Genomic DNA, 25,073 nt, shown 5'->3' with positions numbered 1-25,073 from the left:
ATTGCCTTCGTCTTCCATTCATCGATCCGCTCTTGCTCCGACTTCACCCCACTTAGAGGATTGAAAGTTCAATCCTTCAAGTTAAGTGACAGCTGCATGCAAGGGACTTGCCCGCCCTTTTTTTGTAAAAATAAACGCGAAGCGAGTCGACGTGGCGATGATGTTGTGCCGCCACGTCAACCACGTCCCTACCTACAATATTACGAGGCAGATTCATCTACAGAATTTGGATGATACTTTCGGAATTTGGACATAGTAGTCCGTACCCGCCGCTGGACGTTTTCCAGGTCAATCTTCGTCCACGGCAATATTATGAATGCATTAGCCAGTGGAGGGATGGCGAATGGATTCAAAGTGCTTATCTTATTCTTCCCCGAGAGATGCGATTTCAGCACCAGCTTCACAGGTCGTAGGAATTTGGGCAGCAGATCATCCTTCAGATCGCCAAATCGAGCATGGGCTTCTTGCATAATTCCTAGGTGTAGAAGTCTGTTCGATCGTTGACCTGACATTTGTTAGCACTTCACTGGTGAGGGAGATGGCTTGGCAAATGAGTGAGCACTACACCCACAGTGACCACCAGGCCATCTTCCTCCGCATTGGGAACCGGGGAACCAGTCAACGACGCTCTGGAGGTGGCTGGTCTATCCGAGCTTTCGACGAAGAGACATTCCTGGCCGCAGTAGAGGGAGCCCATGATCCGGATGGAACAGCGGTGGAAAGGGTCACACAGCTGTCTCAGCGTGTAACCGAAGCATGCGACGCTATGATGCCGCGACGACGTTTGCACCATGGCAAGAGGCCAAACTACTGGTGGAACACGGAGATCGTTGCCCTGAGATTCTCTTGTCTCCGAGCTGCTATTCGCAACAGACTTTTAAGGTGGTCGTCAGTACCAGCATACAACTTGATGTCGTCTAAGTACACCAAGTGTGCCAATTCGCACTTAGTACACAGGCCATACTTTATTGGAAAACCATACCCCCTAGCATCATTAAGTAGCCATGAAAGGGGTTTCAGTGCCATACAAAACCAAAGGGGACTCAAATAATCCCCCTGCTCTGAGGTTGCGACTCTTCCATGACTGTCGTCAAAAACTTTATTAGTTTCGGATCAATGCAATACAGATGTATGACATCGATTAGGCAGGTATGAGCGACGCTGTCGAAAGCCTTGGCATAATCAATATAGTAACTAAAAAGGTTTCTTTGGGCTTTAGTTGCTTGTCCTACAACTACCGAGTTGATAATGAGTTACTCTTTGCAACCCCTTGAACTGACTCGACAGCCCTTCTGCTCCTCGGACAGAATGCTGTTGGCCTTGAGGTTCGCATTGACCCTTTCACTAACGATGGACGTTATGAATTTGTAGAGGGTTGGTAGGGAAGTTATCAGTTTTGTGTGCTCGCGGTCGTGCATCGTGTCCTTTTTAGGGATAGGGTAGGTAATCTCCACAGTGAGGAAGAGTGGGAATTTTTCCGGCCGACTCATGACCTGATTTATGCCGTGTGCCAACTGACCGTGTATACTGGTGAAGTTTTTGTACCAAAAGTTCCACACCTGATCCAGACCTGTGCCACTTCAGTGCTTCGAGCTGTTTATGGCTCGTCGCAACCAACTGCATACGACTGAAAGTTTATGCTTTAGTGTGTCCAGAATTTTAACTATGTGTGTTTCGCTGGGGATGGCATAGTTCCTGTAAATCCTCTGCACTGTATTCTTCACCCGTCTGCTGGCATTGCCAGAGTTGATTTGAATCAGCCTAGCAATGTCCTGCCTTAATGAGTCCCGCCCACGCCGAATTTTCGATTGGGGTCTCTTCGGTCACTCAAACCAATAACGCGAAAGCACACACACACAAGCGATTGTAGTTGCAGCAGTGACATATCAGGACACAGTCGAGATGCAACCTTATCATTGATTTGAGATAAAATTTTCGGAGTTGCTGGAGATGCATAGAGCTTGGGAATACCTGGTCTATGCAAAGGATCCATTTCCGAGAATTCTATATACGCTCTTTGGAATTCGTCCTGAACCTTTTCGGTAACCTCAGCTGGACGGTGGAGAAGAGTGCCTTGCGAGTACTGAAACTGTTGGCTACAGTGCGGCGTGGTGTTGTTGATGCCCCTATCGACTCTTGGTCACCAGTTTCCGCGAGGACCTCAAGTCGAGCACGCTCCCTGATGATGAGGGATTGTGTCGCTGCGAGTTATAAAGCGGTACTGGTCTGCGACTTGCTGGACAGTCACGCGCGCGAAATGGGGGAAACGTTCGACAAATCTCTGGTGCCACAAGGGGCGGTAAGATGTTGTGCCCGCCCCGCCGCTATCTCGTAGTAAGAGCGGATGATAAATAGGTTCATTGCCTCAGTCCACTTCATCCGCTGCCGAGGCGAACATGCTGAAGTGGTCGCCACAGGTTGTGGAGAAATAGCTGTAGTAGGCGGAGCAACGCTCCTGGTCGTTGTGGTGCCTACACGTCGAACAGCCCAACGACTAGCGGTTTCGACGCAGTGCTGTCTATTACGGGAGTCCGACCCAGTCACCAAGTCAGACGACTTCCGCCGATTATCCGTTCCGGACCTCAAGTTTCTCCTTCTTCTCATTAGAGGGATTTGCATTTTATACCTAACTACCAGGTGTGGTGATAGCTTCCTCAGTGAGTAATCTGCAAGACTGCAAATTTCCTACACTTTCCTCACCTCCCCTGAGACGCTGCGGTGGCGTACAGACATTCAGACTGAAGTTATCGATCCCTACTACTTTCACAACCGGGCTTGGGACAGGCTACAGTATTATTATTATTATTACGCTTATTTGAGCAGATATCGGAATGGGACATATTTTGAAACTTTCGTCTAAGCGAACCACCGTCATTTTTGTCAGATTTTTGAATTGGGTAGTTTCGGAAAATGAGTCTTGTCTCACTTTAAGTATGCACATTTTAACACCTTACTCGCGCACTTTATCATCCACATCAGTTTTGGAAAGTACTAATCGAGAGTTTTCATTTGATGCCCTACATGACTATATCCGGTGAAAAAAGTATTTACATCTCCCCTTCGCATGTATGGGGAGCCCCCATTTAAACTTCACGTAAATTTAAATCACCCACTGTATACGTGGGGTCTCATAGTTCGCATCTGTCTACCAAATTTCGTTCGGATCGGTTCAGTTGTTTTAGAGGAAAGTGAGTGTGGTAGGCAGATAGTGAATCGATTTAGATAAGGTTGGGGTTTAAACAAAACCGTAAAAACAAAAGTTAATATGATGTAAGATGTTTTTTTAAAGAATATGGTCATGTGAGGTATCAGATGAAATTGGTCAATTAGTATTTTTCGAAACTGACGAAGTTTTCCTACCTGGTGAAACATAGGTGTGTATGTGTGTGTCGCGGGGCGCCTTCTTCATTTCAGCCCTGCAGAGTACCTGAGTGAAGTCTCCTTCAGATGTCCCTTCCTCCTTTCGTTTTTTATCAAGTTCGCTCTGCAATGGGCTGTCAGCGATCCGTTTGGTACTCGTGGTGTTCTCCTCGGGAAGCGCGGTTGTTTCTGCTTCCTGCGGATTTTGTCTTACTTTCCATGTTCGTCTATAGTATGAAATTCTGTCCAGGAGTTCTTCCAGTTCCATTAGCCCGTTTTTCACCCCCTTGCCGCCGTTTTTCTGGAGGAACGTCGCAGATCGCATGTGCTTCACAACTGCCGTTCCGTGCCATTTCTGATAGTTTCGCTGCTCTCTCTTCCTCTCTCAACACAACCTTTTATTAGTTAGACGATAAATTTTTTATTCTTCTGTAGAGTCGCGAAGATCATAACTTCTAAAAAGGCGGAACAACAGTTGACAGGAGTAGCTTACTAGCAACGGGATAGTCCAGGACGTTTAGGGGAAGATAGAAAACCGTCATTTGAGAGACATAATAGTTCTTCAGGACGTAGTGGGAATCCCCAATGTTATAACTATTATTGGTGCACAAGAAATTCACCAGCGCCATTTACAACGACAAAAAAAAATGCAAAGCTCCTAAGAAAATTTTCTTTTAACCACTTTCTTTCAAGCACAGTCCTTCGTTTGAACTTTTCCATAAATTGATTTCTTGGCAATTCAAAGAATTTCTGAATTACCACAATCTAAGAAATAAAACTAATAGCGACGAAGATATTATAATATAATAATAATCGTTGGCGTAACAATTCAATGGGATCAGGACCTTGAAGTGTATTACAGCACTTCATTCAAGACCGTAACGGTACACTACAGGGTAGTCTGTAGGCGGCAATGTGATCAGCATTGCGCTTGCCCGAGATTATTACCCTGATTTGACTCAGGTACTCATTCACAGCTGAAACGACTGCTATTCGACGTCAAATCACGATACAAATTCCACTGATACTAGTGAGATTTGAACCGCGACCTTTCGTACGACAGCCTTATGCCCTGACCACAGTTAGATACTAGACAGCTACCACACTCCCCCTTGTCCCTCAAGGGGGGAAATCAGTGCGAATACGCACGATTTCAAATTGTTTTGCCCTTGAGCATAAGCGAGATGTAACGAAAATCCGATCAGCTGTGTTTGACATACCGCCCGGACTTGCCAATGTATTGGCGAGATCAGCAAGTTTTTGCTTATGTATAAGTGAATACGTGAAACAACTTTTTGCTATATGGGTGAGCACGCCGTAGTACCAGAATAGCAAAAGCTCACCGATCTCTCTTTTACCAATACGATTTGACGAAGATTATGCCTTTTCCTTGTTTAGCGTCTCTGATGTGTACAGATAAGCACATTCGCAAGTGGGGTCATTTTAGTGTGAGTACTGCCTATAGTAGATCTACTGGGGCCCTGACTACTCAGCTATCCGGACACTAGACAGATATTAGCTAAAATAATTCGGCAACGCTCCAATGAAAACTTCGAAAGCTTGGTCGACAGAGGGTAGGCTGGTTTCCGCCTTCTATGCTCCTGCATTGACCACATCAACACCCTACCGATCATTTTGGAACAGTGCGCACAGTTTGGATGTACGCTTCACCTTCACTACTTCTGTATCAATTTCGAGGAAGCTTTCGATAGCGGAACAGCGAGTCTGTCTGGTGTGCTCTAGGCAGGAGGGACATTCGGCAGAAACTAATAACTATTTTCAGACCGGCTTATGATGGCGCGTCACGTGCTGCATTGAGGCAATAATTCAGAGCCAGGATTGCATTTTGTCACCGATATTATCATATTTCTTCTTGTTAAGTGTGACTTTCCTCAAACCGCTTTGACCGGAGGAAGCGTAGGAGGTCGATGGACTATAACATCTTTCCTAAAACACATTGACTACTCTGATGAAATCTGTTTCCTCTCTCGTCTGGTGATGCTCCTTGGCCAAATGGCTTTGGATTTGAGAAAAGAGGCAAGTAGAGGACTGAAGATAAACACCAACAAAAACAAAATTTTCTATAGGACGGATTATTGCACTCTCCCTATCTGTATTAATGGGCATAGCATCAAAGTCTTCGATGAATTTATATATTAAGAAAGCGTGGTTCCAGCCGACGGTGGTACCGAACTGAATGTCGCTCGAGGATGTGATCGAAAGGCGGAAGTGGCAGTGGATAAGTCACATATTACTCTTTCGAGATGGGTGCTGCTGATGGGTGAGTCGCCCCAAGAGTGGGTGTATTTGACGCACTATAATCCACCAAGGGGGAATAGCCACCATATATACATATATACAATCATCTGCTTTTCGTCTACTGTTTCCTGTTCACACCTTAGTGGAGTACATAGTCAGATTGTGCTTCAATTGCACTATCATCACATTTAACGCTGTGCAAGTGATAAGTTTACAACAGCGAGACAAACATAAGACGAGCACAGATTACCCATGACAACTGGGATTCGAACCCAGAGCAGCGAGATTGGGAGGCTGACGCTCTGCTCTCTTAACTATCGTGTATTCATTTACCATTTATTTAATTAGTGCTGCCCTATCTTCAGGCAAGTAAATCTTTTTTTATGCCGATATTCCATACTTTGCAATACAATTCATTGTTGCTTATGTAAGTTTTCACTACATGACTAAATCCCATTCGTGAGGTATTTTGCTCTTAATATCAGTGGAAAACGAGAAGAGTAGGGAAGTGATTTAAGTGTTCGTAGAGTCTAAGACTCTCGGGGTATTGTTCTTTAAACGGATATTTTTGATAATTTCAAAGTTAAATCATGCAAATGATTCAAAGGATCTCATTTCAAACAGCATAAAAGATTAGGAAAAATCAACTGGGATACTTACGTTTAGTATGTGGTACATGTGCAGACTTCTGGTCTCTGCTGCTGCCCGACGATAAAACTCCAATTAAAAGTATGATAATAAAAGTAAGGATAAGTGCTGTTACTATTAAATACTTTTCTAATTTATTTCGAGATCTCCATAATGATGTTCCCTGTGAAAAACAAGAAAAAGAAAAAAATAGTTACTGACCTAACTTTATGTCTACTAAAAATATTCTTCTTATTTTATTGAGTGCGATAAACAGAATAAATTTCAGGGTACAGTTAGGCACAAATTAAAAAAAAAAATATTCGCACATAGCTTGCCAGAGAAGAAAGTGGACAGCCCCTTTCATTTGTATGGTTAGCGCGGCTAGCGGATTTAGAGACCACAACTTTTCACGAAATTTCGTGGTAATCGGTCCACCCGTTGTTGAGTGAATCGGGTGTGACAGACAGACAAGTATTGATTTGTGGGAAATGGAGCGAAAAGCGGTCGAGCAAAAGAATTTTCTAGTGAAGAATGTCGAGTCATTTTGGGTAAAGTGAATGAAAATCAGAGAATTTCTGGATAAGAATTGCCAAAATGCGTGGCAATAACTTCCAATAAAACTGCTTATCCCAAAACCATTCATAGAGTTATCCATTCTCGTGGTTATCACAGTTGAGTACCTTGCGCTAAATAATTTATTAGTGGAAAGTAACCCCACATAGATTTTGCATAGATGTTAAAATCTAAAAGGATGAAGAGCCTTCGAAAAAGGTATGATTCACGGATGAAAATAAAGCCAATTTCTTCGGAAATAGTAATGAAGGAAACGTCTTGCCAAAACCCGAGCATCTGCTTCCAACTGTAAAGCATTATAATGTTACGGTTTGGGGAGCTCTAACAAACAGAGCATTTTTTCGGTTCGCCTTTTCTGAAGGTATCTTTTCTTCAGCCTTTGTCCCGTTCACAAGCGGGGTCGGCTCGTCGTGGTCGGTTTGGTCATTTGGCTCTATCGGATGCCTGATCAGAGTGCAATCTTGAGGGCTTTAAATCCCCATCCAGCGTATCAAGCCAATGTTGTTTCGGCCTGCCTTTTGGTCGTTTACCATCAAACTCGATATTCAGATCAATCTTGGCAAGTGAATTCTCGTTAGCGCAATTTGCGTGACCATATCATCGAAGATGCCTCTCTCGCAATTTTCCCACGATCGGTACAACCCCATAACGATCACAGATATCCTCCTTTCGGATGTGATCAAAACGTGTCACGCTATTATAATAGTCCAACGCAAAATCTTTGTCTCCATTACCGCAAGGCGCCGTTCATTGACTTTTCTTGTTGGCCAACACTCAGAACTATGGAGGGCGACAGGACGGACGACATTGCGGTAAATTTTAGATTTGAGACGTTCGTTGATACGCCGATCACAAAGAACACCAATTGTGGAACGCCACTTCATCCAGGTTGCGTTAATGCGTGAAGCAATTTCATAACGCAGTTCTCCATTGGCTGATAGCGTTGATCCGAGGTATTTAAATCGCTCAGTTCTGGGCAAATCACTGCCGCTGACAGTGATTGTGCCTGTTTTATGGGCATCCGTCGTCAAAAATTCAGTTTTGTTTAAATTTAATCTGAGACATGCAACACGCGACGATCATTCCATTTTTGGACAAGTTCCTCGAGATCATTTTTGCTATTAGACGCTAGGAAAACATCATCTGCATAAAGCAGTGTGTAGGGCGCTGGACGTTTGATATCCCGTGTGACGGTGTCCGTAACAAGAACAAAGAGGAGTGGTGAGTAACCGTGCAGCGTGTATTGCGTCAGTAATCTACCAGTTTTTGACAAATCCGGCTTGATTCCCGGTTATTTCAATAATTTCGTCAATACGGTTTTCAAGAATGCGTTCAAAAATTTTCATGATATGGGAGAGAAATCAGATCGGACGGGAATTTGAACATTCTGCTGAATTAGCTTTCTTTTTCCATATTGGAACAGTGGTACTTTCTTGCCAGTCAGATGGTGGTCTTCCTTCCTGAATAACCCGATTAAAGAATTCAATGAACCACAGTGTTGGTTCCCAGCTCTTCGCTTTCTACAGCTCAGATGCCATGTAGTCGGGTCCTGTGGCTTTCCTTGATTTTATTCGTTTTATTGCTTTCTTCACTTCAGTTGTGCTGAACTGGTCCAAATATCGGCAATGATTGTGGAAGTCGAGGATGAGCAAATTTTTCAGTTGAAATCTGCTCACCATATTCTCGCCATCTATCCGGTTCGACGGTTGGTAAGCAAAGTACCGTTCTTGTCATTAACGCAACAGAAGTGTTCGATATCCTGTGTATGTTCGTTACGGCTTTTAACAACTCGATACAGATTTCTCTCGCCATCCCGAGTTTTCAGTTTATGTTAGAAGTTTGGTGCGAATAGTAGAAAAGTTTAGCCGTGATATTCGGGTGGAATTTGGATTAGACAAATGTCAAATCCAAGCCATCTGCAAAGGTCATCACGAGCCATATGCGGGACATAGCATTGGTGACCTCCATATCCAAGTTATGACCAAAACAGACTTGTACAAATACCTAGGAAATCTGCAAGTAACCCATGCTCGAGTTATACATTCCTAAGAGCTGTGAAGCTGATACTGAAATCGCATCTTTCGGGGAAGAATAAAAAAGCGCACTGAATGTATTCGTTATCCCTTTACTGGGTTATGCATTCGGAATATTTCCGTGGACGAAGCCCGATCTGGAAAACTTTCAGCGACGGATACGGACTACTATGCTCAAATTCGAATTCCGTCGTCGAAACTCTGTCATGGAATGGATGAAGTTGCCTCGTGATATCGGAGGGAGAGGAGTGATCTACTTGGCAGCCCAACATTACCACCAAATCGATTCGTTACGCGCTTATTTTTACAGCAAAGAGCAGGCGCGTCTCTTGCTTGCGGTTGTTTGTAAGGCGGATTGCGGTTTGAATCCACTTAACTTGAACCTTTCAATCCTCTGAGAGGGTGAGCTTTTTGCTGATACGGAGGGATTTTTGTGTGCCATGCAGGACGGCGTGTTCGCCACTCGAGTTAATAAAAAGCTCATAATGAAAGAGCTGGTTGATAGCGACCAGTCGAGAATGTGTAGTTTGGCGTGAGGGACGTTGGACTTTCTCATTCCCGAATCTGTTATCGCGCCGAGGAAATATAGGTATAATGCTGTATGTAAGGTGATTTAACAACACCTTGCATGCAATGTCCTAAAGGTGACATCGTGATGATGGTGGGTAATCTGATAGAACATGTTTTGATGACCGCAACGATGGTAGGAAGTTCGTGCATTTCTGCAACTTGCACTGCCTCGTCGTTGGTGGCACATTTTTCGGACACAGAGCCTGCCATAAGGTCAACTCACCGACGCACGTTGCATCCGCCACTTCTCACAGGGTTAAGGAGCGGTGAACCCCTAAGTTCAACTTCTACGACTTGTATGGCGCAGCTGTCGTTGGGAGAACTATCTTGCTGATCGGCAACTATACTGAGTAACGTTAATGAGAATACCGATGAATGTTGGACCGACATCAAAATTGCTCGTGTGCTACACAGGTTGTTGGCCAAGTCCCCAAAGTGGCGTCATAAGATCTAGTTGCCTGGGGAATCGTGGAAGCGAATCGATGAACGGAAGGGGTTGAATGCTCTATTGAACGCTGCCAGCGATGGCGGGCGCGACGTGCTCGAACTCCAATGCTGAGTGAAATCCCGAGAAGTTCAGCGTAGTGTATGCCGTGCCAAGAGAGAAAGAATACTTTACCATGGTTTTTAACCGTATCGCATCCGATAAAGTTCCTCCTCTTGTGTATGAAATGGCTAGTCACCGTAACAAGCGACAATATGACAACTGGATGTGCTTCCTGCCGTTGCAAAGATAATAACTGAAATAATTCTGAAACGCATCAAACAACATCTCGAAAATTTGATCGGCAGTGAGCAGGCTGGTTTTCTCTTGGAATTCTCCTGCATTGACGACATCGACACCTATCGACGACCATTTGGGAACAATGCCCAGAGTTTAGATTTGCGTTGCACCTGCTCTTCACCGATTTCGAGAAAGCTTTCGATAGCGGAACAGGGAGTGTATCTGGAGGGCTCTGGGCAGAAGGGGCATTCCAAAGAAGCCAATAACTATTCACGTGCTGCACCGAGGTAAAACTTCGGAGTCCGTCAGGGTTCCATCTTGTCACCGATATTATTTCTTCTTTTTGTCGCTGAAGTTTTTCATGCTTTCTTGTCCAGAGAACGTGGAGGAGCTGAATCGTCAATGACATCCTTCCTCAAACACCTCTATTACGCTGATGAAATCTGCTTGCGGGGTCATGGAACTGGATCAAATGGCTCTGGATGGAAAAGAGGCAAGTAGAGTTTGACTGAAGACGAACACCAATAAAGCCAAGGTTCTCAGTCTGACGGGTAATCGCACTCTCCCTATCTGCATTAATGGACAGAGGATCGAAAGTGTCGATCAATTTGTATATCTAGGAAGCGTGGTTTTTGCGGAAGGTGGCACCGAACTGGATGCTGCCTGACGCATTAACAGCGCTAGATCCGCTTTCGCTACCCTGTCTAAAATGTGGAAATGCAGAAGGTCAAGTTGAGACTGGTCTGTGCCAGTGTTCTTTCTGTATCTTCTGTAGCACATGGAAAGTGAACTCCACTGTCACCCAAAGGCTCCAAGCTCTCATCAGTACCTGTCTTCGTTTTGCCATTGGGGTGAGCTGACCTGACACTATCTTAAACGAACAACTTGGTCGGCGCACAGGCCTGCCTCTCATACGCACTGTGATCGGAAGACGGAAGTGGCAGTGGATAGGTCACAATCTAAGGAGGGCCGACAATAGCATTGCGGATTACGCCATGTGGTGGAATCCACTCTCCCAAGATGGCTAACGAGTGGGTCGCCTCAAGCGCACTTAGCGCAGAACAGTAGAAGACAAATGCGAGCGTCTCGGGAAGTCGTAGTGGGAGCTGAAGGGGACCACTACCATTGGTAGAGAGTCTGAGCTTGAAAACGGTATATAGGTTGGGGGGTCTGGGTACCAGGGAAATTTCTTAAATTTGGAGGGATCTTGGGAAAAACTTTAAACGCTTATATCTCCGTTAATATTGAGCATTTCACAAAGAGGAGCTTAATTTGTGATCATTACTGTTGGTAGAGGATCTGAGCTTCAAAATGGTATATAGGTTGGGGGGTTAGATAACCGCGAGCGATGGCGCGTAGGTGTGGATGACGCGCTATACCCCATCAAGGAGTGAATGGCAACCATATATATATATTGTATGCAAACATGGGTTGATTACGGGGACATGTCTGGTTTGCCAATATGAGCCGTAGGCAGTACTCGCTAGTTCTGCTTACAGCGTATATAGGCCTGACGTGCTGTTAGTTGACAAGACGGGTCGCTCAGTTGATTTTCCTTCACGTTTTAGCAAACTTGTCAAATTGCATGAGGTTAAGACTGGCATATTTAAAAATCAAATGACTATTTATACTCTTTCTTTCTTATCATTATTTCTAGAATTACATATAAATGGACAGAACTAATAAAAATTACGGATAGAGTACACATGATGTAAGGTGAGGCGGTAATGCAAGGTAATTCACTGATGTTAGATGATGCAGTAATGCAAGGTAATAGGCTGACGTGGTAATACGGTGATGCTAGGTGATGTTGTAATGTTTCGTGATGTTTTGATCGCGCTCGTTTATGGTAATATGATATTACACATTCAGATGATACATACATAACCTATCCATCTCTAGTTCAAACCATGCAGAAATACACTATTCAGCGTGTTGCGGGGAATTCTCGACGGATTCCCCCATTATGCTACCACCGGCCACAACTGCCAGAGCCCCTTTATCCTTCAAGTAGGTAGAATCATCCGAACCTAAACGGGTCGCTTCCGAGACGGGGAGTGGCGTCCCGGAGGTGCCCGAGCAAGTAGTTTTGACCCCCTAGCTGGCATAATACCTGCGCCCTAGGTAGTAGCCTCAAGAAAGTTTCTCGGCGAAGAGCGAACTGCAAATGGCCGATACACACCGGAACACATTGGGAGTCCCTAGAGTCGTCGGCAACTCCTTGTCGACGTCGATGGGGTGATACGAACCTAGCTGGTGGTAGTTGTGGCGTGTATCGGGAGCCAGCCCCTTCAGGACCCTGGTCGGGTGCATTGAACCGGTATTAGTAGACCGCGTTGCCCCGAGCGAGCGCTGATCCGTGCGTGCGTTCCGGGATCAGCTAATCGTAGGTCAGGCTACAGGGAACTGGGCTAGGGGCTTCGCCCTGAGGGTATACCCGTTCCTGGCTATTGCGGTCGCTCCCTTGCACACGATGCGCTGGTGAAAAACTTAAGTGGCGCACACAAACAAAACGAACGAGGAGATGGTGGGAATGGAGAGTGAGCTGGCTTCGTTTATACGCAGCACTAAAATGCGTCGCTCGCCCCAGCGCCCAGCGAAAGACGCGGCGAGGGCTGAAATACCCAATGAGACATCGGGATGCACAGCCGGAGAGGAGGACTCACAAAGTAATGCAATGGAGACGGGAATTCAGACAGTAACACGGAGTGCTATAACTGCGGAAAGAAGCACAATAGTAGGAGCGCTGTCTTGCTGTGGTTTACTTTGCCGAAAGCTGAAGAAGAGAGGCTTATTAAAAAATGCGCCACAATTGTGAAGCGCATGCGATGTGCGAGTTCCTTCAGAAAAACTTCAGCGAAGGGGTGAAAACGGGTTGATGGAGCTGGAGGAGCTCCAGGAGAGAATTTTATATTTTAAGCGGACATGGAGATTTAGAGAAAATCCGCTGGAAGCAGAAACAACCGCGCCTCTCGATGAGAACACTACGAGCGCCAAATAGATCGCAGGTAGTCCATTGCAAAGCGAACTGGGGAAAACATTAAAAGAGGAAAGGGCATCTGAAGGGGACTTCACTCAGGCACTGTCCGGGGCGCACAAGGAGAAGGCGAAGAGGGACAAAAGACAACAACACGCCGCGCATCAGAAAAACTTAAGGCGGACACGAAGGACGGAGCACCAAAGGAAAAGGTGGGGAGACGAGGGAGGACTAGACCGCCAGCTCTGCTTATTAAGCCGACGGAAGGCAAAACTTTTGCGAAAGACCTCAGTGAAATCCATTACAAGATCAAATCCGACGATAGCGGAACAGAAGTGTCTTCCAGTCGTAAAATAAAGGCTGGTGGAACCCTAGTTGAACTGGGCCCCAGGACAATAAATAAAGTTACGTTCTGTGAAGCAGTCAAGGGGCTTCTGGGAGAGAAACCTTTGGTTTCCAGCCTGGAACCCACGTGTCCTCTGGAAATTCGAGAACTGCCTCACAAAAAAGAACGAGGTAGAAGAGGCCATCAAATGCGAATGTCGGAGGTAACCAATGTCCGGATTGGTATCACTTCTTCGAACTCCCGAGGACAAAAACCCGCTGTGGTTGGAAGTTCTAAACAGCGGGAAAGTCAGAATTGGTTAGGTAGTGTGTAGAATACAAATAAGGGCCGCCCCAACCAAATGTTACAGATGTTTGGGTTATAGGTACACCTCTGCAACCTGTCGGGGACCTGACAGAAGGATATCATTCCGCAAATGCGGCCAGTCGGGCCACAAAAGCGAACACCTGCAATACAAAAGGAAAGCTGCGTCCGATGCAGGGACCGTGGGACATCTGATGAGAACGTTGCGCACACTGCGGGCTCGGGGCGGTGTCTAATCTTCAGAGTGGAACGGGAAAGAATTAGGACGCGGTAACATGATTCGGATCCTACAAATCAATATGCTTACCTAAGGCCGAGGGGACGTCTTTGTCTGGATTCGGTGTTCAGGAATAACGTTTTTCAGTGTCTATCTTCCGCCGAATGAGACGATGCCGGACTTTCAACGCAGGCTTGATGCTTTGGAGGACGCTATCTTGGGCACGGATGGGCAGATCCTGGTCGGGAGTGATTTCACTGCCAACGTACTTGAATGGCGTATGCCTCACTCAGACTCCAGATGGAAATGAATTGTCGAAATGGTGGCGAGAACAGGGTTGTTAGTTTTAAACACCGGATCTACCCCAACGTTCCGGTGCCCAGGCTGCAACGGAAGCATTCCAGAGGTAACCTTCTCGTCGGAGTCACTGATGTAGCTGGTGGACGGGTGGTGAGTTCTGGAAGACTTCTCGGTAAACGACTATCAATACATTGCCTTCGAAGTGGTGGACACAAACTCTCGCTGTGCGCCACCCCAGCGCTCTTTATGTGCATGGAACGTTGCGAAAGTGAACACCGGGAGGTTTGTCGAAACTCTTGGAACAGGTGGGGCCGATCTGGAGGGCACTCCTGGGGGCGGTGGCGCTGCAGCTGACACTGTCGTAAATTCACTTATGAAGCTGATAACGACGGCCTGCGGAGCCTCCATACCCAGGAGGGCATCGAGACGTGACAAACCGCTTATGTATTGGTGGACGGTGGAAATCGCAGAGCTCCCGAAGGAGTGTCAAATGCTCCACCGCTTAACACAATGCGCCGAGGACTGTCCACTTTTCTCCATAAAAGAATTGGAACAGGCAGTCCTTTCTATGAAACGCAGTCTGTCGAACTGGCGCAAGCAGATGGATGACTATTCATGGTTTCTACCTTGCACTGGAAAAAAACCGAAGTAGTCATCCTGACTGAAAAGATAATTCCGATCCTGCGTCCCATATCGTTTGGCGAGTCGATAATCGAGTCAAAACGGTCAAGTACCTCGGGCTGACTCTTGATTCAAAGGTGAGCTTTTTTGAGCAAATCAAAGCAGCAGCGAAAAAGGCTACAGCTGGAGTTTTGGCGTTAAGTAAGCTTATGAGAAATATTGGCGGTTCTACGTCTAGCAGACGACGTCTTCTGATGAGTTCAACGCAGTCTGTCCTGCTCTTCGGCGCAGAGGTATGGGCTGACGCTCTTGGGAAGGAACTATATCGTAAGCGTCTCGAGCAAGTACAGAGACGGGGAGCTTTGCAGGTGGCGGCACGATCTCTGGATTGTGTGTTTTGCAATGGAGTTGTGGACGGCGCCCGTCACACTTTTTTTTGTGGAAGGTGGGGTAGGATTCGTTGTAATTGGGGAATTCGGTAATTGACTTCTTCCTTTCAATCAGGGGCCTCTGACATAGCTTTCCCCTGAATTAATAATATAAGTTTCTGACTACTTCCTCCTTCTCTTACCTTACTATTAGCTTCTTTTATAGTACATGCCGGAGCAGGAACTGGTTGAACTGTTTATCCTCCTTTAACTGCAGGTATTGTCAATAGTGGTGCTTCGGTCGATTTAGCTATTTTCTCCATTTAAACAGAGGAGATCTCTCTCCAGACAACATTGTCGAAGAGATGCTGAGGAGCGCTAACACGTAGGGTCGTGTTGCCCATTACGTTCGGATCCTTCTCGTTGCAAAGAAGATAGAGCTCGACCGGTGGAGGAGGCGCCTGGGGACGGCACGCTCAGCTAGCTGGTTCGCGAAATGAAGAAGCTGGGTCGGGATCTAAGCTTCTGAAGTCCTTGTCGCTTCAGCGACTGCCGGGGGGCACGCAGATCATACTAGCGTGTGCGGACGGCGGTTCCCTAGAGGTGTTGATCGCGTGTCCCGTAGTCGGGATGGTGTCACGCGAGGCAAATGGCTGTGCTTAAAGCCAATGTGGTCGCACTGACGGCGGGGATGAATGCTTTGCGTTCGATAAAGCGATCGCCAACAAGTTTGAGGACCGTTTCAAATGGGTGTTCAGGTATCCGCGTGCCGCGGTGCACATTGAATTCAGCCGTATTCTGGCAAAATTGTAGATACGCCCATGCACTTTTCCCGCGAATTCAAAAACGGAGTTTGCTGGGGGACGCGGCGATATCTATTCGAATTGCAGTAACACGATGCCTTACAGTGTTTGACCCACATAGTAGGTACAATTATCTAATAGACACGGGCGCGCAGGTTTCGGTTCTCCTTGCCCTAGACCCAACAAGATTTTTCTCAGCAGCCGAAATTAGCGACAGCAAACTTCACGCCCCTCAGGGGTCGTTAGCGATCTTCAAAGGGTCGCTTACAATACGGGGTGTGACGCCCCGAGCTGCCCGAGTAAGTAGTTCTGACCCCCTAGCCGGCAGTATACCTGCGTCCCAGGTAGTAGCCTCGAGAAAGTTTTTCGGTGAAGAGGGAACCGCGAATGACCGGTACACGTCGGGACATACTGTGAGTCTCCGTAGTCGTCGACAACTCTCTGTCGACGTCGACGGGGTGATGTGAGCGTAGCTCTGCCAAAGTGGTAGCTGTGACGTGTATCAGGAGCCGGCCCCTTCGGGACCCTGGTCGCAGCAGAGTAGTGTGCATTGAACCGGTGTTAGTAGACCTGGGGTATGGGCTGTGTACACCCGTTCCTGACTATTGCGGCCCGCTCCTTTGCATACGATGCGCTGGTTACTTTCTCATGGAGAATAAACATACATGAATAAAAAAAATCGACGAAACAACAGGGAAGGAGGAAGAGCTGAGTGCGGTTGGGCCGAGCACAAAAATGCGCCGTTCACCGCAACAATCCGCGAAAGGGGTAGCGAGGGCTGACATACTCAATGTGACACCGGGGCGTACAAATAAAGAGGAAGCCTCATCAAGTGGCGCGACTGACCGTGCGGAGATGGCAACTCCAACACCTTATAGTGTCCCTGTTCCGGAAGAAAGCTCAGTCAGAATCGCTAGCAGATGGATTCGGACACAAACAGAGTGGAAGTGCAGTCGACGGTCCGAGCTAAAACCGAAGACGAAAGGCTCATCAGGGCATGCGTAGCAGTGGTGAAGCGTATGAGGTCGGCAACGTTCCTCCAGAGGAATGTCAGCAAACGCGTCAAAAACGGGCTGATGGAACTGGAGGAACTATTGGACCGCATCTCCTTCTATAGGCGAACGTAGAGAAGACAATTGGAGAGCGGAAACAGCCGCACTCCCCGGTGAGAACGCTGCAAAAGGAACTGAGGAAGAAACGGAAAGAGGACGACGTGCCTGAAGGAGACTTTATCGAAGTAGTTTCCAGGGCCCAAAAAAAGAAGGCGAAGAAGGAAAAAAAGAAACAACTGATTCCGCCGCCAGAGACACGTCTGTCCAAAGACAAGGAGGCTAACCAAAAGCCAGGAGCAGAAAAGACGAGGAAACGAAGAAGGACTAGACCGTCGCCTCTGCTCATTAAACCGACGGAAGGCAAGACATTTGCAGAACTCCTTAGTGAAATCCAATGCAGGATGAAACCCGAAGACAACGGAGCAGAGGTGTCCTCCAGACGGAAAACGAGGAGTGACGGAGTTCTCGTCGAACTGGGCCCAAAGACGACTAACAAGAGTACGTTCTGCGAAGCAGTCAAGGGGGAAAAGGCTCTTGTTTCCAACCTAGAGTCCATGTGCTCTCTAGAAATCCGGGATCTTGACTGGCTCACAGAAAAGGTCGAAGTAGAGGAGGCGATAAAGCGTGAATGTTCAGCAAATGCTCGCCGTGGTGGAAGTCCCCGAGCAATATGCGAGGAAACTCCTTAGCAGCGGGAGAATCAAAATCGGATGGGTAGTATGAAGGGTGCGAATGCGAATAGTTCCCATCAAGTGCTACAGGTGTCTGGACTATGGACAAAGGTCAGCAGCTTGCAAGGGACCGGACAGCAGGACAGCATGCCGGAGATGCGAGCAAGTGGATCATCAAGCGAAGACCTGTAATGAAAGCGAGAGTTGCGTTCTCTGCAGGGATCGTGACGTGTCTGGTGAGAGTGTCGCACACACTGCGGGCTCGGAACGGTCTCCGATCTTCAGGGCGGAATTGGAGAGGGCTAGGGTTCGAACGGCATTTTACAAATTAACATGCACCGGAGTGCAACCGCTCACCATTTGCTAGCACATTTCGCTGCGGAAGTAAATGCTGATCTAGTGCTGATTAGCGAGCAATACCGAAACAAGGATCCGTCCTCCTGGCATCTCGACTTATCGGGCATTGTTGCCATCTGGGTTCGGGACAACGTCCGACTTTGTGTTCTTGCTGAACGGCTTTGTCCGGATCCGGTATTTATGGAATAAAGTTGTTTAGCGTTTACCTAACGCCGAACGAGACGGTGCCGGACTTTCGGCGCCGGCTTGATGCTCTGGAGGACGCCGTTTCGTACATATCTGTGTCTCGAGTAATTGATATTGATATATAAATGATTAACAAACTAACAGGAGATGTTTCCCTGCGACCTTCCATTCACGTGAACTCACCTTGTTGTGGTATTGACGAAATGATACTGTATGTTATGATGACCTCATACACGTTTTAAAATGCATGAAATTCACATAATATGTAAAAGTTTCGCCTGGGATAACTTTGTTAATAATAGTTGTATTTCGTCCAAACTTACCAACTTAATCAAAGTTACGCCTTATGTCACCACTGCCAAATATACTTCTAGCATGAATTTAAAGGGATTCTCGGCTACATTTTCTAAAACATGCTAATATACTATTATTAACTTCATTTCATTTAACTTCAAGCGAAATCAAATATGGGACCAGTTTCAAAAAGTACTAATTGAGCTCTTTCATTTGATACCCCACATAACCCCCCTTCAAACTTAACACAAAATGGCGCCACTTGCTGCATGTACAAGGATCAACAGACCACACGCTCTAACCAACTTTCGTGACAACCGTGACAAGCTGTTTCTGAGTAAATCGGGAGTGACAGACAAACATCGACTCGATTCTAATAAGGTTTTGTTTCACACGAAACCTTAAATATTGTCCTTCAGAAATAGGTCCAATCCGGTCATTTTCTTATCGTTAAAAGTACTAATAGAAGCTAGGAACAACTTACCCGTGCTGTATGATATCTTATGTGAATAGCTGGATTACTTGTGCCTTCGTTCAAATGTATTGTGCCGATGGAGCTGGTGTCCTCGTCAACGAATTCAGCTTGCTTGTACTTGGTCATCTGTAAATGAGGGAAAGTTAAGGAAGCTACATAAATTAATCCTCGGAAAAATCTATTTCTAAAAGCTTGATGTCAACTAAACTGGGACTTTCCCTGTTTCATTAGACCCATATGCTGTCTTAGCGGGAAGATAAAATTGAAACTGCGAATTAGCGTTCAAGTCCGTAATCCAACTGATAACTCGTAAAAGCACTTGGATAAAATTTCAGAAATTTAACTTGCTTTTTCGTTCCACGAAGCAACCGTTGCTCTTCTAATGCACACTCTTCCGAAAATAGCGTCTTCAGATTAAACGTTAGCCTTGTTAGCTTTAATTGTTGAAATACTCGTAATACATCGCGAAAATCTTTTTCTGCCGACTGAATCTTAGGAACTTAGCGGGATCTAATGCGCGCACAGATTGTACAGATTGTATTACCGCAGAATTGAAGGCCCTTCGAAATTTTATGTGGAGCTCATTCTACATCTAATGCATGCAAAATCGAGAGTGCAGGACAGTTCCAATCTGTTTCGAAGCGCGGAATAGTTTTTACTACAGATCAGATGCCGCGATATAACGGGCGACTCTGAGGAGCTGATTCTTAGATAGCCCCAATAAAGCTCTCAAACTACTGGGGAAACTATTTCATGGGCAATGGTATTATTTGCCGACGGTTTTATCTATGACAGCTACGATAAGCCGAAGAAAACATAATGCCGCCCGCGGACGAAATGCGTAATCTGGTGAAGCTTCTTTGTTGCCCCTGTGCATAGCTGTACCCCGTCACATTGCTTGAGCGCAAGTAATTCGGAGTAATCTGCGTCAGCTATAGCTTCGTAAGCTTTATTGAAAACATTCTTATGAATGGCTAACATGATTGGCATTCCTCTACACTCTTAGATAATCTCATGAATTCATTTGTATTTTAATTCAAAGCCCGATTACCCCCATTAAATAATAAGCCCAAGGTTTGTCCTTAACCTAATAGCAACCGTAATTCTGCATGGCATTGAATTCAGCTTATAAGTTGGATGGATTAGTTTTGTTAGCCGTTACACGAAAAGGAAAATATACAATCTACTATCAGTCCCACCTGATCCGGCCCTTCTTAGGGTTTCTTCTACTCCAAGTACTATCTTCCCACCGTAGAAGGGGGGGGAGGGGTGGGTCCTCATTATATCATTATAGACTTCCTTTGTGTGGAGGATGGTGACCAGTTACTAGATCTACCATCGTCCTCATTCCTAGTTTGCTTAGTTTCAGGATTTCTGCTGTTTTAATACGCCTTTCATCCTGTAGTATTAATCTGTTATGCCTATAGCCCAACGCTAGGCCCTGTCGATGGTCGATGGTCGATAGGTCAAAATTCCTGTAAAATCGCAAAGGCAAAGTAGAGGTTTCGTTGAATGCAGTCCACCATATCATAAAAGGTATAAAATAACACGCAATTGAACATAAACTGCGACGATTCACTGAGGAACTCGGAAGCTCGCAGTTCGAAAACAAAGGCGTGTTCAAAAACGTCAGTCTGTAGAAAAAGATATTGCGACATCAACGGGTGGGTAGGTTCACTTTTGGGGCATACGCAGACTATGGTTTGGTAGCGAAATTTCCTAGCCACTTGGTAGGAAGAAAACCGTTCATCTCCGAAAATAACCGAGAACAGCAGGTCGTCATATCACTCATAGATTTCGCCGTTATGTAGGCTACGGAATCGTCCATCCTCATGTAGGGGGCCGAAAATTCTTCAGAGGATTATTCTCTCGAACGCGGCCAAGAGTTCGCAATTTTTCTTGCTAAGAACCCAAGTTTCCGAGGAATACATGAGGACTGGCAAGATCATTGTCCTGTACAGTAAGAGCTTGGACCCTATGGTGAGACGTTCCGAGTGGAACAGTTTTTGTAAGTTGAAATAGGCTCTGTTAGCTGCCAACAACCGTGCGCGGATTTCATCATCATAGCTGTTATCGGTTGTGATTTTCGACCCTAGATAGGAGAAATTATTAACATTACAGATGGTACTCAGCAACGTAATATTCGCTGTCCCACCTCTTCCGCATAAGTTGATGAGGTTGATGTGATTGGTCGTCTTTCATATTTAATCGATTCGGCTGTAAGTCAATGGATTCCTGGCGACTGATAATTTTTAAGCCAAGGAATTGCACGGGCTATTTCTTCTATACTTGGTGGTGGTAGTATCTTTCCATCCTCGTTTGGCGAGATCTCCAACTAGTTGGTTGAGCAGTTCATCACACATTAACAGACTTGTTGGTTTTGCCAGGCTTGCCTTTTCCGTCTGTAGAGTCGCTTCTTCGCTGGACGGAGTTCGTGATACTCGGTATGCATCATTCTTCTGTTCCGTTGCTAACTTACATTCATCGCCGAACCAACCGTTCCGACTTTTTTTGCGACCGAGGCCAAGTATGTTTATTGCCGTATCAATGATAGTGTCCTTCAAGTGGTTGTGAGGATTATATATCGATGCTCAAACTCCAGGACCTTTGTTGACTGTGGATATTGCACGATCAATTTCCCCCTTATAAGTGTTACGGAGAGCTGTCTTGTGGATGGCTTCAGTGTTGACTCTCACCTGGTTGTCAAAGGGAGCACCATGCTAACGAGATAGTGTTCCGAGTCTATATTGGCTTCCCTATATATTCTGACATCCATCAGGCTGAAAGATCGCAGCGTTCAATCGACTTGTGGTCAATTTGGTTGAAAATGATCCCGTTTGGAGAAGCCCACGTTTGCTTGTTTATGGCTTCCCGCGCAAACTATCTACTTTCAACAACCATTTCGTGCGATCCTCCTCATTGAATTAGCAGCAGTCCGCATCAGAGCCAGCCAGCTATGAGAGCTACTGTATAGCCTCAATAAGGGCTGCGTCCCTACTTGGCTGTTCAAATCCCCAAGTATGATTTTGATATCATGCCTAGGACAGGTTCCGAGGGTTATTTCTACTGCCTCGGAGAGGTTATCTTTCTCTGACCCTGCAGTCTCCTCTGTAGGGACGTGATTGTTAATGAGGCTTATATTTCTAAATTTGCCTCGCAATCGCAGAAAGCATAGCCTTTCGCTTAGGTTTTCAAAGCCGATAACAATAGGTTTTATATTTTGGCTGGCTAAGACACCTACCCAGAGTACATGATCTACTGGATGGCCACTATAACATATGGTGTATATATCTTTAAAAAACCGGTCCCTGTCCCTGTTATATCAGCCTTGTGTTGGGACAGGGTATCGGCTAGCTGTTGGGCAGTATTCGTTATATTAGAAAATACGCCAATTTTTAGGTTATTTTTGTTGCCGGGTTCGCCGTGGTAAAGTCTTGCCCGAAGTACCTTTTTTGGCATCGTAATAAAACAACGTAAGGTTGTCAGCCCCACTCAACTCCTAATCTGGAGGACCAGTTGGCACAATTTGTACCGTTTTTAGGCCGTTTTAGGTGCTTTTCATTAAGAAAGAATTCCCAACGGTCACCACGTGGAGGTGGAAATAGGGTTTACTAGTAAAGCTGTTGGTGTTGGCTTAGTAGTAGAGCTGTTGGTGTTGGTTGTTTTCCAGGTTTTATACCCCATAATGGGTACTAATACAAGTTTCGTCCTGGGACCTATACTACTCTTTCGCCACCGTTACTATTCACCAATATTTCATTTGAACTTGGTGAGCGGTACATGCAAACTATAGAAAGGCGAATTCCAGAATATCTTGTACAAAGGCGTGCCGCGCATGTACACGGATATCTCAGCGAAATAACATAAACAAAAATCTTCGACACAATTAAAATATACCGGGGAACTTGGGCAGCATTTCATCATACAAAGGGGTGTACCGCACGTATTCATGGATATAGGCATCAGCCAGCCGTTTATTATTTATCATTTAAGGGGCGGTTCTCATGGGATATAAACAAACCGAAATACTTGTGAATTGAGCGAATTTGTCTTCAACGCAATTATATATAAAACTGGCGTACAAGGTTACTTCCGACCTGAATGACAAACACAGAGCTGCATGCAACCAGGCGCTTGTCATGGGTTGCGGATGATGACATGACTTACCGGGTCAGCTACGAATATCCCAAGTTAATCTTGTAAACAAGTATCCGCGGACAAGTAGAATGTTTCCATTTGTGTTCGTCCTCCTAAACGCTTTCCTTGTGGGGGAGTAAAGCTCTTTAAAAAAATCCGTAATCCGGGGTGAAGGAATCGACGCGGTTATCGGATGAATTGCAGTGACGTTACACTGTATATCATCGGGTCCCTTCCAAATACCTTCCCTACATTCGGAGGTAACCATGGGCCATTGCAACATTGGGGCTCTGTTGCAGGGTTGACTGCTTCACCAATACTCTTGGGACCAAATTGGGGACATTCTAAATAAGTTTAATGGGATCCCAGGGGCACGAAGAACAAACACTGTTGAGAGTCGCTCAACAACATCAGAGCGGGTTTTCGCCCTTGGATATTTTGGCAGTTATATCATCAACCATAATTGAGGGAAGACCTAGGTGTCGGCTGGTTTGGACGAACCAACTCAGTGAATTTATCGTCCGCGCCTATTACCGTGTCACGGATTTGGAACGGAATTCATCAGGGTACAGATACCGACTACATGACGCGTTCATAACCCCATTTCCGGAACTAAGTCATTTTCCGAAGCAGAACGTTGTCAACCCATACTGGGTGATAGTGAATAACAACCGAACTAGGCAATTCTTCCAAGAAGTTTCACTTGAGCTCGGTCTGGAGTCATCAAATTACCGGAAAAATCAAAGGAGCAACAAAAACACTCCACCTGTAAGGCATTTCATGACCCCGTAGTCAGGAGAAGCTTAGTAACTGGGCATGTCGAAGCTTAGACTGAATTCCAGGTCTCATTCACAGAATATGCTGAGATTCTCCCAGACACTAGGCCAAAGATCCCAAAGTTAGTTCGGTAACTATTAACATCAATGCTGCCGTTGACAGAATTTTGGCTGATTGTTCGTTGTAAAGCAGGTCGTCCACCAAAAACGAAATATCTCGACAGCCTACATCGATTATAAATCAGCGTTTGACTCCATATCACATTCGTGGTTACTACAAGTGCGACGCTTGTACAAAATTAACCCGAATGTGGTTCTTCTCCTGAGAACAGTGATAAAGAATTGGAGTGCGAAGCTATCGGTATCCTCACAAACATCAGGAGAGATACCAATCAGGCGTGGCATCTTCCAAGGCGACTCTCTGAGCGCTTTGGCTTTGAATTCATTATTCCATTTTCTGTATGAAAGCAAATGCGGGTTTCAAGTCAAACATGGCATATTGTCGAAATGTATTATACATCAAGTCTTTTAATGTATATTGCGACATCAAATTGTATGTAAAATACTGGACCAACTTCGCTCCTTGCTGGACATCACCATCCAATTCAGCAGGGATATCGGCATGCAGTTGGTATTGGAGAAATACCGCATAAAAGCAATTGTTCGGGGAAAGCACAACGGAAACGGAGGATACAGCCTTAATAACATCCAAATTAAAGGTATTGATACCTCCAAATACCTCGGCGTATTACAAGCAACAATACCTGCTGTGGGAATCATTAAATCTAAGTTGCTGGGGGAATTTGAACGGCGTCTGGATCTTGTCCTGAAAACTGAGCTGTTCGGGAAAATATAAAATCGTGGCAATCAACACTTTCGCCATTCCCGTCCTTCTCTATATACTTTCGGTGTGATACAGTGGAGTAATACGGATCTGTCAAAAGGCGGGTAAGGGTAGTTCTTGCAAACAACAGCATATACAATAGAGCCACAAAAAATTGAGGATCACTATTCCACGTTATCAGGGAGGAAGGGGGTTAC

At 45.7% G+C, this 25,073-nt stretch overlaps 1 protein-coding gene across 6 annotated transcripts in view; it reads right to left on the bottom strand.

Moving 5' to 3' along the window:
- The window catches only part of LOC119660903 (neprilysin-3), a 125,560-nt gene that overhangs the window by 21,345 nt on the left and 79,142 nt on the right, over positions 1–25,073 (bottom strand). For 2 of the 6 annotated variants that reach the window (XM_038069843.1, XM_038069844.1), the window contains exons 2-3: positions 19,129–19,245; positions 6,280–6,430 (exon numbers count right to left, since the gene is read on the bottom strand). In XM_038069843.1, coding sequence (XP_037925771.1) covers positions 6,280–6,430; positions 19,129–19,245 — 268 coding nt within the window. Of the gene's footprint in view, positions 1–6,279; positions 6,431–19,128; positions 19,246–19,327; positions 19,914–25,073 lie in introns of those variants that run through there. The other 4 variants (XM_038069846.1, XM_038069848.1, XM_038069847.1 and 1 more) reach the window with 4 other exon arrangements.

This window comes from Hermetia illucens, chromosome 7, assembly GCF_905115235.1.
Source record: "Hermetia illucens chromosome 7, iHerIll2.2.curated.20191125, whole genome shotgun sequence".
Lineage (NCBI taxonomy): Eukaryota > Metazoa > Arthropoda > Insecta > Diptera > Stratiomyidae > Hermetia > Hermetia illucens.
The sequence above is the reverse complement of the archived record's forward strand: the minus strand, read 5'-3'. Positions and strand labels throughout refer to the sequence as shown.